This window comes from Tupaia chinensis, unplaced genomic scaffold, assembly GCF_000334495.1.
Source record: "Tupaia chinensis unplaced genomic scaffold, TupChi_1.0 Scaffold147185_1, whole genome shotgun sequence".
NCBI classification, from domain to species: Eukaryota; Metazoa; Chordata; class Mammalia; order Scandentia; family Tupaiidae; genus Tupaia; species Tupaia belangeri.
Window position 1 is genome coordinate 1689030 of NW_006207036.1, and position 13696 is coordinate 1702725.

At 36.3% G+C, this 13696-nt stretch overlaps 1 protein-coding gene across 8 annotated transcripts in view; it reads right to left on the reverse strand.

Moving 5' to 3' along the window:
• Positions 1 to 13696, reverse strand: part of USP25 (ubiquitin specific peptidase 25) — a 154706-nt gene that overhangs the window by 52075 nt on the left and 88935 nt on the right. For all 8 annotated transcript variants that reach the window (XM_027768684.1, XM_027768690.1, XM_027768688.1 and 5 more), the window contains 3 exons: positions 9746 to 9894; positions 3570 to 3697; positions 3030 to 3125 (listed from right to left, as the gene is read on the reverse strand). In XM_027768684.1, the coding sequence (XP_027624485.1) occupies positions 3030 to 3125; positions 3570 to 3697; positions 9746 to 9894 (373 nt within the window). The remainder of the gene's footprint in view (positions 1 to 3029; positions 3126 to 3569; positions 3698 to 9745; positions 9895 to 13696) is intronic.

Consider the following 13696-nt stretch of genomic DNA (forward strand, 5'->3'; position numbering starts at 1 on the left):
CTATGCATGAATTTCAAAAAAACTTTTACACCAAAATAAACTTGTACTTTAATTCCATTTTGCTGTGAACTTTTTAAAGTCCCTTCATATACTGCCATAATTTTTAAATGCTACTCCCGTTTGTAACTGAATAGGAGGATGAAAATTGACAGTACCATCTCCTGAGACTGATTTTATTTTTAGATTTGGCATCTGGTCTCATGATTAAGACACTGATTTATATTATCCTCCTTCCTTTTTTCCTCTGATCATTTTTCAATATGACTGCTGATTTAAAAATTACAATTATTAAAATGCAACATATCTATTTTTGAATACAAATTTTTATTCTATTAATTTACAAATTAATACTGAAATAGGGAAATACAATTAAATCAGTAATTGAAAAGTAGGATCCCTCAGGCACATTTCAGCCTGTAGACTTCTGTCTGACCAACAGAATGGTTTTCATTTTGGCTATTCAGAAGCTCCAGAGAGCAGGGTGACCAAATGTATACAATGGTAACACCCCACTGGTAATGGATGGTACACACATGTGCTCTCTACACTCTCCTCACCCACCATCTTATATCTGACCTAATTTTCTTCTTTATGAAGCTCCTGTATGGCAATGGTACACATCTGAATTTATGTCTTCTGTGTAAAGGAAAAAAAAAAAAGGCAAAAACCCGGCTATCATTTATTTTAACAAAAATCTCAATAGTAATATCTAGCCTTACACGATAAACTTCAAGACAACTATTTTGTTTGTTTGTTTGTTTGGAGACGTTTTTGCTATAGGACACATGCGCTTGCCAGAAAGACAGAGAGGAACAGAAAGTGAGAAATCACCCCCCCAGGCGGGATGGCCACACCACAATCACTTCTCCTCCATTCTCCTCTCGGGATATTGAGCACACGCACACGTGCCCAAGCATGAGTTTAAGCCACAGGGTCCGGGACTCAAACCACAGTGAACTACATGGGAGTACAGTGACATAGCCATTACGGTTACTGCTATTCCCACTTCAAGACAGTTCTTTTTATTTTATTTTATTTTATTTTATTTTTTTATTATCATCATCATAATCTTCTTTATATTACATTGGATTACATATAACTTTACAGTGTATTACATTGTTTTTTCAAAAGGGAATGCCATGCATGTCCGTCAGTACAGAGACATTAATCTCCCCACTTCAACATTCAATATCTTTTCTATGTTTTCCCCAATCATTATTTTTATTATTCTAATTATTTTTTAAAACAGTCAATTGCTATTTCTCATTTTGCTTGTAAAAATACTTTGCCCATCATGAAATACTTCTCGGGCCAATCCAGTTGAGAACACCATACATGTCATCATCAACAGTTAACAAGTCCTATCTGTTTCTCACTAACATCCTGCTTCTCTATTGTTCACTTGCTATCTTTCTCTATCCTCTTCTCTTCACTTACCCCATTCCACACTGTCCTATTCTCATTAAGTACCTTCACTGCTTTTATGTCCTCCGATTTTTTGCTCTCTATCATAGAATGCGGATAGTCGGTATATATTGAGTGGATACATACAATATCTTTCTTTCATAGCCTGGCTTACTTCACTCAGCAATAGATCCTCCATATCTGACCATTTTCTATCAAATTCCAGGGTCTTGTTATTTTTTATGGCTGAGTAGTATTCCATAGAGTAATATATACCACACTTTTCCAATCCATTCATCAGTTTGTGGACATTTAGGTTGGTTCCATGTCTTGGCAATTGTGAATAATGCTGCAATAAACATGGATGTGCAAGCACTTTTCTGACTGAGCGTTCTCCTGTCTTTTGGGTAAATACCCAGAAGTGGGATTGCTGGATCAAATGGTAGTTCTATTTGTAGATCTTTGAGGAACCTCCATATTGTTCTCCACAGTGGTTGAACCAGTTTACATTCCCACCAACAGTGTAGGAGGGTTCCCTTTTCACCACATCCCCGCCAACACTTATCACTTTTTATATTCTTAATCTTTGCCATTCTGACAGGGGTTAGGTGGTATCTCATTGTGGTTTTTATCTGCATCTCCCTTATGATGAGGGATGTCGAGCATTTCCTCATATGCTTTTTGGCTGTTTGTATGTCTTCCTTAGAGAGACTTTTGTTCAGCTCACTTTTCCATCTTTTAATCGGGTTAATCATTTTTTTTTCACATAAGGCACTTGAGTTCCCTATGTATTCTGGTTATCAATCCCTTGTCTGAGGCATATTTAACAAAAATATTTTCCCATTCTGAGGGTTGTTGGTTCACACTTGTTACTGTGTCCTTTGCTGTGCAGAAACTTCTTAATCTAATATAGTCCCACTTGTCTATTTTAGGGATTATTGCCTGTGCTTTGGGAGTCTTATTTAAGAAGTCTTTGCCTACTCCAATAAGACAGTTCTTGATATCCACAGATTCTGCATCTTTGGATTCAACCAACCACTAATCAAAACTATTCAAGAAGTTAAAAGAAAAAAAAAAAAAAAAAGGAAAGAACATTCCAGAAAAACAAAACTTGTATTTGCTGCATGTCAAGTATTATGTTGAATCCAGAAGAATGAAATAATGTGTAGCCATGGTATTAGGTACAAGATATTAAGAGTGATCTAGAAATAATTTAAAGTACATGAGAAGATATACCTGCATCATATGCATATGCAAATACTATATAATTTTACGTAATAGATTTGAGAACTCAGATTTTAGAATCCAAAGGGGTATTGAAAACAGTCCCCTGTGGATCCCAAGGGGATTACTATATTCGATTAATATAACTTTATATCTATTTTCAGCAACATGAGCATTACATGTTGACAATGATATAATTTAAACCCTAAAATAATCATCTAAAGTCAACTATAACTTTTAGTTTCTCAAAACTAAACTGTTTAAGTAAAATATTAATCTAAAATGATTGTATACTCCTAAAATTATAAATTACTCAAAGCAAATTTAAAATGAAAAATCTATACAGGAAATAGATCATGTTTTTCAACAGTCATGTCATAATTTTATAAAATTTAAAATACCTTTCTAGTCTTTGTTGTAATACTGTGAGATAATCTTTAAGTCTCTTGATCTCTTCCCTTTTAATTCTTGTTATTTCTCTGTTTTTGTGCATATATCTATCAGAGGAAAAAATTATAATCATTAGCATGTCAAAGTACCTTGGAAGCAGGTGTTCAGTCTAGCCATCATCACAAAAGATCAGTTCATTCAAAATTTTATAGTAAGACCTCAGATAGGTAATATAAAATAGAAGTTTTTAAGTTTCTAACAGCATTTTAAGATTATAAAAAGTATATAATTTTTTTCTCTAATTCTCAAGGAAAAAAAGATTACCAAAACTATGTTACTTTTTAAACATGCTTAATCACAGTATTTCCACTAACCATATTCTTCTAATACAAAGTGAACTCCATTTTTCTTGACCAATGTATTAGGCATATTATGCAAAAATAAAGATTAATTTGAAAACAAATATGCTGAATTTTCCTCTGAACACAGTAATTCTTCACCTGCTTATTGACCTGTTCTGAAACTAAGTCATGCTGTATGCCAAACCATACCTGTCCAGATATAAAACTTGGGGAAATTCTAATTTGTTGTGAATTTTTTCTGGTCTTCCCAATGCCTGATTAAATTCAAATCTTGACAACTCAAATGTTAATACTGGTGGTAGTTCAGTAAACCAATGCTGAAAGAAAACAAAACAATAACAAAACTTACTATCATCTTTCTGTTTTCTCCATTACAGTTTTAGACACAGGATGTGGGCAACGACATTTTTGTATGAATCATCACAAGCTGATATCACAAATAACTGAGTACACAACTTAGTTAAAAACTTAGTTAAAACAAAATTTGTTCACAAAGTTCCCCACACCTTTTAAAATGCCAAGAGGGAGTATATTACACAGTTAGAAAGGAGAAAACTACTCTAACAACTATCCTCCCTCCGTGATATTTCTTTGTATTAGAATTTCTAACCCAATAAAAAGGATACTAGTTAAATTCATGGCTTAATAGCTCAAGTTATCCATCTTCTTCAAGAATGTACTGAATGGTACTTATACTTTAATTTCAAGATTCAGACCTCAAATAAAAAAATATATTATTAAAAAAAGTCATAACTCTCATGCTTGTGATAGTTTTCCATTTTTTAATTACAAGTTTCCTGCTAAAATTTATGTGCCTATACAGAAAAGATTTAGCACTAGCAAATATTAGGTTTATTACTGTGGAAATTATATTTTAAATCTTTTTGAAAAACTAATGTTCAAATAATTAAATCCCCCACTACTATAAGCCAAATCATGATAATGAGTAGCTACTATTCCTTCCTGCAATCCCCACCACATGCTTTGGTAAGTCTTTACTTAAGTGTGAAATATAAGAAAACATCAAAATAAAATTATTTTTATATAGTAACTTGAAGTTTTATGTAAATTTCTTAAGAATATAGAAAATTTGCAAACTTATAAATCAGCAAATACAGAAGTATAACATAATGTCACAAATATTTTTGAAGTACTTATTATAACCCATGAAGTGTGCTACTGTAAAAATGAAATTGCTGCATACTCCATTGTGTGTGATAATTTTAATTGCCACAAAATGCCACCACATATCTCTTGGTAATTACAAGTACACAAATTTACTTTGAATGTTCAAAAAAAAAAAAAAAAAAACAAAAAAACAGGAATGATGCATACCTGGCAAACTCAATTTAACTAATAGGCTCAAGAAAGTTGCTACTTTTCTCCAAAGTTAATTTAAAAAAATTAATCATTCAATACTATTTTACCCCAAAATGCTAAACTGCATTTATGAAGTTGGATTTGGGTTACCTTTTACAGAATGTTAAGGGCTAAGTAACTTTTTAATATGGATATTACCTAAAACAGACTTACAAAAGTTATGAAAGATCTAAGATCAGGGGTCAGCAGGTAGTGTAGTGGTTAAGGCACTGGACTCCTACATGGTCAACCATGGTTTGAGTCCTAAAGCTGCTGTCTTAGAAATCATGCTGGGCATGTGAACATGTGAGCCCAAAATCCCAGGAGAATGGATGAGAAGGAATTGCAGCATGGCCATCTCCCCCTTGGGGTGATTCTTACTTTCCCTCTTACTGTCTTTCTCTAGTGAGCATGTGCTCCATATGGCAAAAAAAATAAAAAAAAAAAAAAAAAAAATCTAAGATCAGAAACATCTCTTAGGTTAAAACTTAAGAGATATGATAAGCAAAATGTACTTATTTGATCTCGCTTGACACTGGCAAGAACTTTTGAGCTAGTTCTAAGTCACAGCTAAAACTGCTATTAAGAATTAAATCAACATCCCATATACAATATATTACTGAGAAAACTTTTTGTCTTTTTAAGGATTTTGCCATAGAAACATATGTGCTTCCAGAAAAAGAGAGACAGAGAGGAAAAGTGAGAAATCACATACCCTCCCAGCATGGATGGCCATGCCACAACACCTTCAACCTCTATTCTCCCGTCAGAATTTTGGGCATGAACACATGCGTGCCCGCTCTGATTTTCAAACCATCAGGTCCAAAACTGCAACCATAACTAGCCATGTGGGAGTCCAGTACCTTAACCATCATGCCACTTGTTGGCCCCTAGAAAACTTTTTTGTAATGTTTATTCATTTACTTATTCCATTGGAAAGAAAAGAGAGAAGCAGAGAGAGGGGGAAGACATTCCAGACAGTCTTCATGCTGAGATCCACCCACAGTTGCAGCTGGCCAAGATCACGAGCACGTTTGTAAGCACCTGGTGAGCTCAGGGAACTCTTGGGCTGGGAACATAGGACTAATCCCATGTGCATTCAATTGAGTTACCTTTGTGCCACTGCCTGGCCTCAGGAAGAATGTGGTGCTTTACAATCACATTCTCTATTCCACCTTATGATACTCAAACATGAAGACAAATTTTAAAGAACAATTACTTTGCTATTTTATTCTGATACTTTAAATGTCACCATTAAAATTCAATAGTTACATATTTTCATTCTTGGGAATCCATAATGGCCAAAAGAAATGAAATGACCCAAATTAAGGTATGTTTTCTATAGACTACTACAAGCCCAGGAAATATAAGTAGCTTCCATACCTTATGGAAGGATGTTCATAAAATGTTATGTAATATATCTCTGTTATGAATGCATTTCGTCTGTCAGCAATGGCAGGTTTTTCCTAGTACAAGAATGGAAAGATTTCACTTTCTCATTCTAAAGTTGATGGGGACAAGATGAAATAACCATTCTCTAAACTCATTTCTAAAAATATTTACAGTATGTTTAGCTCTGCAATATTAAGACTGTAAATACAGCCATACATAATGAGAACTGTCGATAGCAGAAAACAGGAAACTTTCCTTGCCAAATATTTTCTTTCTTTTCAACCAAAAACAGCATTTACTTCCCTGTAATCTGATTTGTATGCCATGCTTCTAAGACATTAAAGTAAAAACAGTGTTAATCTCCTTATCTCGACACACATCACTATTTCATAATGATTACATTATAGGGGCTCCAATTCTGATTCTCCTTCCTCAGCCTCGAGAGCAGCTAGGACTACATGTGTACACCACAATGCCCAGCTCTCCATGGTGAACATGCTGAGTAGCAGCGTGGGTCAGCACACGCTACCCTGCTAGGTTCTGGTTTTCATCACTGTATCGTATGATATACCTCTAGGAGGAACAGATTTCTAAATGTCATGAATCAAGAACTCACACAATCAATATTGATTGGCAGTATAGGCGCTCTTGAATATATCACAACTCTATAAAGCTGACCCATTGATGGAAATAGAGACGTGGTCATTTTTACAAGGTTTTTGGGGGGTTTGCTTGCTTGTTTGTTTTTAAGAGAGATTTTTGCTATTGGGTGTGTGTTCTCACAGGAGAGACAGAGAGACAAACTGTGAGAAGTCACTCCCTAGGGGAATGGCCATACCGCTATCCCTTCTCCTCTAGGATCTGGGGCACACACACACATACATCTGGCATGAGTTTTAAGCCACCAGGTCTAGGACTTGATCTGCCATCGGCCATGTGGGAGTCTAGCAATGTAACCATTATACCATCTGCTGGTCCTCATTAGTATGAGTTTTAATGTCTGTTTTTTCTATTAATGTGTTCAAAATGCTTTACTTTTTTGAAATTACACAAATACTAAATTAACAAAAAGAAATTAAAAAAAATAGACTATTTCAAATTTTCCACAGAACACCAAACTGTAAAATTAGAGATTATAAAACATTATATCCCTTAGCTAGCTGAAAAAAATCTAGGCACAGAGCATTCAAAGCATGAGGGAGGAAAAAGATGGAAGACAACAATAGATTTTTAAAAATAAATAATGAAATTCAGTTTCTATGTGAAATAAATATTTTTTTGTCTGTTTCCAAGTAAGAGGGCATATACACTAACTATAGAGAAAGAAAGAGACACAGAGAGAAGGGAGAGAGAAAAAGCAACCCCCACTGAGGCACGGTCACACCATAATTCCTTCTTCTCCAGTTTTCCATACTATCAGGATTTGAGGTGTGCACATACAGGTGCCTGGAGTGCCTTTCAAGCTACAGGATCAGGATGTGAACCATGTTGTTGGCCATATGGGATCCAGCTGGCTTAACTACCAAACCATGGGACTAGCTCAAGAAAGACAATTTATAAAAGTTAAACTACTAATATATGAGAAAGATTATTTACCAATGAACCACAGTGTATTTTACTCAAAAATTACTCCAAAAATAAAAAAGTACCATCTCTGCCCTCCTATCCCAAACATCATTTAAGAGTAAACAGATACTTTAGCAGGTTTTTCTTGTTCCACTATGGGATCCTATGAAAGTCCCATATTTTAGGTATCTCTTTCCCAATCAATAAAATAATAAAGTACACTAAGTATTCTTAATTAGAGGTCTACATTAGAATCTCTCTGGAGCTCTTATGTCATGCCCTACCTCCATTCTGATTCGATAGTTGTCAAATGGGGCTAAGTATCCAAGGACAATAACTGAAGTAGGTAACCTATGATGTAGAGAGAAAACCAATTTCAATTAAATTCTCTATTCGTCTTAGAAATTGAGTGACTGGGATAAGAGAAGAAAATGAGGATGAAGATGAAGACTCAGTAACATTTCTTTAAACTTAACATATTTTATGGAAAGTCTGAAAGTTCCTGAAAAGAGCTGAAAACAGAACTACCTTATGACCCAGTAATCCCAGTGCATGGTATATACAAAGGAAAGGACAGGAAACTAGTATTTGGAGAGTTATCTGCACTCCCACGTTTATCACAGTGCTATTATGGTAGCCAAGAAATGGAATCAGTGTAAGTGCTCAACTGATGAACGGTTAAGAAATGAAGTATATATGTATAAACGAAATACTATTCAGCCACTAAAAAGGGTAAATTCCTGTTTTGAGTCAAAATGGATGAACCTGGAAGAAATAATGTTGAGTAAAATAAACCAAGAACTGAAAGACAATTACTGTATATCCTCATTAGTGGAAGCTAAAAATTTCAAATGTTAGAAGTAGAGAATGTACTAAGGATGACAGAGGATGGAAAGTGGAGGAGTAGGGAGAGAATAGGCAGAATCTGGCTATGAGATTTGAGAGAGCATACAAATAAGTGTAATGGGTCATATAATACTATAAGCAAAAGGCACAAAGTAATAGTAAATGTTGTAGGTATTTTTATAGCCCATATTTGATCATTATGTTTTGAAAACCATACTATACCTCACAAATAGTTGCAACTATCTTAAGTAAATTAGACATTTAATTATTTTAAACTTACGAATTAGATAAAAGCAATGTATACTCAAAGATACAAGAACCCAATCCCTTTTAAATAAAGTGATATCAATTAATATTTATTAAGCACCTCTCAATATAAAAACCTCAGAAACTTATTTGATAAGCACTGAAACATTTTATTCATTCTTTCAGTAAATATAAGTAATTCTAGTTGTAGTCACCATTTCACCCACTAAAGATGTAGTAGAGAATGACAGAGATATAGGTTTCTACCCTCATGCATGTAGCTTACATCTAAACAACTATCTGCAATTGCTTCACAATGACTGATTAGGGGCACAAAATCTGTCCCATTTGCTTGCCCTTGTAGTGCCAACACTTCCCAACAAATAGATACATGGATGACGAGATAAACAGATGGAGCTAGAGAAAGTAGACAGAGAGACAGAGGTGGGTGGTGAGCAAGAAAATAGCAGAGATAGATAGATAGGTTTACAATATTATTTTTAATGTTTTTCTTCCTCGAGATAGCATGTTCTTCCATCTAATCTCGTATAATCACACAGCAATTTTTTAAGAAAAGAAGTCTGCAAGCCTATACAGGCCTGACACATTCCAACAATATTTGATAAACGTAACATATACCTATATAAAACTCCACCCTATACTATTGTTTTTCTTCTATACTTCCAGAACTGTCATGCTGCTAATGGTTGGTACCTTGACTGAAAAGTCTGAAGACATTAACCGTGGTTTATTTTTGAAATAAATTGTTTAAATGAAAATAGATTATAGGCCATATTGACTGTGAGGTCTCGAACCATGTCTAAATTGTTGTAATTAAATCCAAACATATTTTCTGAGTATTCCTTCAAAACTGTCAATTATACCCTTAAATTATACTTTATTGCACTTAAGAAAGACCTGGGAAAGAGCAGGGATAATGGAAATGCTAAACTCACCTCTTGGCCTGATTTTCCTGAATTCTCTGAATGTAAAGACTCAATTTCTCCTTCAATCATTGCAGCTTCTAGGCACTCATGCAGATCTTTGAAACCATTGACCTGAAGTGGGTACTGACCAAACATTTCAGTGTTTTCAAATTTTTTACCTACAGGAAGGGGGAAAGTTAATTAAATTGAGGTTCTTAAATATGACACTTTAGCTACTAAAAGTAAGTGTATGATTGGGTTCTCTACTGAATCTGAAAACTGGAATATAATTATGGTCTAGAGAATAATGAGCTGGTGTGATTTTCCTGTTGGTTTATACACTCACACTCACACCCAGCATAGATATTAATCACACACCCATATGTATGTGCATATAATTAGATACACACATACATATTTATATTTATTCAAGGGCAAGACGCTGTGCTCAACACCTGGAACATATATAACAGTGATCAAGAAATCTACTGTCCCTGAGTTGAGGAAACTCAGCCTCATTAAGAAGACATTACATACATTAACTGCACATATACTTACAAGAAATATTATTTGTAAGTGTTCTGAGAGATGTGATAAGACAGACTGCTATTTGAGCATAAAAAGGGGAGAAAACTTAATTTTAGGGGGTGGAGAATAGACCAGGGATGATTTCTATGGCAAAGAAACATTTAAGCTGAGACTTGAATGATGAGTGGGAGTTAGCCAGGCCAGAATGTTGGGGGGTTGTGAAGTATTCCTGGCTAAAAAACAGTATGACAAAGACTTTAAGGCTGCAAATAACTTGGCAAAGACTAAGGCTACAAAGAGCTTGGCATGTTTGAGGAATGAAAGGAAGGTCAGTCAAGGCTGTGGGAGTAAGTGGGAGAGGACAATGAAAAGTTGGGCAGGGCTCAAACACTATGACAGTCTTATAGTTCTGTTAAGAATGTTTTTACTGGGGGAGGGGGGGCAGCCTGGGGCTTGGTGGTTAAGGCAGCTGGACCCTACATGGTTGACTGTGCAGTTCACGTCCTAGACCCAGTAGCTTGGAAAACATGCTAGGTGCATTTGCATGTGTGCCCAAAATCCTGCAAGGAGGGAGAGATGGAAAAGAAGAGTTTGTGCTGTGACCATCCCCCATTGAGGGTGTTTTCTCACTTTCTTTCCCTCTCTCTCTCTTCCCCTGGAGAGTACCTGTGCGCTCTGGCAAAACAAGAAAAAAAAATATTTTTAAGGTATTTCAAGTTCAGATACTCTTTGACTTACACTGAGGTTACGTCCAGATAAACTCATTCTAAGTGGAAAATAACATAAATCAAAATGTATTTAATACCCCCAAAAAACCATCATAAAGTTTAAAAAAATCCTGTCAAACCATCATAAATCAGGAACTATCTATACAATGGCAAAGCCACTGAGCATTCAAACCTGGAAATAAAATGGTAAGATTTATATCTTTAAAAAAACCTTTATACTCTCTGTGAAGTGAGTGGTATACTATTAGTAAACTACTGCAGAGAAGCTATGCAGAAATAAAGAAAGAATAGTGTTAATGGTAGACATGTACAAAAAACAGATAAAAATCACACACACACACACACACACACACACACATTTATACATACATACAAAAGGGAGCACCAGGGACCAGCACTTAGTGTAATGGCTATATTGCTGGACTCCCATGTAGTCAACCTGACCGTGGTTTGAGTACCGGACGTGGTGGCTTAAACTCACACCGGGCGCATGTGCATGCATGCCCAAGATTCCGAGAGGAGAATGGAAGAGAAGGGACTGTGGTGTGGCCATACCCCCTGGGGGGTGATTTCTTGCTTTCTATCTCTCTGTCTCTCTCTGTCTTTCCAGCGAGCACGTGCCCTATAGCAGAAACCTCTCCAAAAAAAAAGAGAGCACCAAATAGGACTTGACTAACTGGCTCAGAGGCAAGATGAGTGACAAAAAGCTATCAAGAATGATACTTAGAATCAACAGACGGTGGCTCAGTGGTAACAACACTCAGCAATGCTAGATCCACATGGAAACAGGTGGGGTCTGTGCACAGGGTTCTCCCTGCGCACATCAGGTGTGTATGTGTGCCCATGCTCTGGACTGGATGAGACTGGGAGTGGATCGCTTTATGAGACCCCTGTTGGGGTGCACGCCCCTCTCCTACCCTGCCTCTGTCTCCCTCCTGAAAGAAATAAATGTAATACACGTTAAATATGTGTGTGTGCATGCATACACATGCCGTGTGCATGTGCACTTGTAGGTATATGTATATCTGACAAAAATAATTTTTTAAAAAAGAATGACACTCAGATTTCCAGCATGAATGACTGAATTGATTTTTATGTAATAAAAGCAACATGACTGAAGGATGACCAGGAGGTTTTTTCTTCCTTTTGGTTTGGGGTAGCAATGGAAATCACTATTTCAGAATGACCCATAAAAATTAAATTACAGAAGAGAGTTGGATAAATCAATCTATGGGACTAATATTTTATTGTTAAGATACCAACTGCTCAAGGGACCAGCAGTTGGCGTAATGGCTATGTTGTTGGACACCCATGTAGTTGACCATGGTTTGAGTCCTGGACCGGGTAGCTTGAAACTCATGCCAGACACGCGTGCGTGCCTGCCCAAGATCCCGAGAGGAAGATGGAGGAGAAGGGACTGCGGCATGACCACCCCCTCTGGGGGTGATTTCTCACTTTCTGTCTCTCTGTCTCTCTCTGTCTTTCTGGTGAGTGCACGCGCCCTAGAGCAAACTGGGTACCTCTTCAAAAAAAAGATATCAATTGTGTGAGATTTGCTGGCTTACTGAGAACAGGAAATCAAGGCATGTTATAAGGTTGGCTTAGGGAAGGAAACAAGGAGGAGGAGGAAACCTAAGTTGAGTTCCAAGGATTTCTTACTTTTATATGCAAGATGAGACTATAACATAACTTCTAAATACTCACAGAAGCAGGGAAAAGTCAAGAGAATATGGTGTCACCGAAGTCAGCGACGTGTGTTTTAAGAACAGGAAAAGCAGGAGGAGAGAACAGTTAAAAGCAATCATGGCTGGTAAGAGTTCAATATGAAAAGGGGGCCAATGGATTTGACCATGTGTAGGAATTCAATTACTCTAGAAAGACCTCCTTTAGACAAGCTGTGGGCCAGAGGCTAAAGTAGGGCAGAGTAAATAAACAAAAAGTAGGTGAAACAAACTCTTCTCTTCAAAGGGACTTAACTCTGAATAGAAAATGGGAGGTATGTATTAACTGAAAACGAAGTACAGGAACAGTTTTTGTTTTTGAAAAGATGTCGGAAACACCAAACCAAGTCTAAATATTGAGAGAGAGTAGAAAGACAGAAGCTTAAAACATAGATGAAACCGAGACAATGAAGTAGGTCTCAGTGAAAGCATGAGGGATGGAATTCTAAGCACATATAAAGGACAGTCTTTGGATATAAAACTGGAGAACTCCTTTATTATCTAGAGGGAGAAATAAAAAGAATATGGTAGAAGTAGAGACAGATCTAGGTTATGGAGCCTGAGGCTCATATATTTTTGGAAGTTGTTTTTAAGAAACATGATACAAAACATCAAACAAAATTAGATCCAAGGCCTTGGGCAGGACTCGTGGTTAAGCTTCATTAGCTTCACAGTAAATTCATAAAATCTGAGGTAAGACCTTTCTCATAGGATGAGAGACAAAGAAGTTGGATTTGAAATGAGCAGAAAAGATTAAAACAGTTACTGCAGAAAATGGGAGAGAGGACGGTTATTACACAAAATAAGAATGATTGTCAGCCAGAGCTACAGCACCGGGATCAGGACAGCTCAGTATCAGCACAAATTTAGGAACGATATAGTTAGCTGACTTGTGTGACTTTTCCTCAGCCACACTGGGGCACTCAATACCTGCAGGGAGAAAATGAATAGCTTAATGGGGGTCAGAGAACAACTAGGGAGGTAGTGCCAGAGGAAATGCGGGA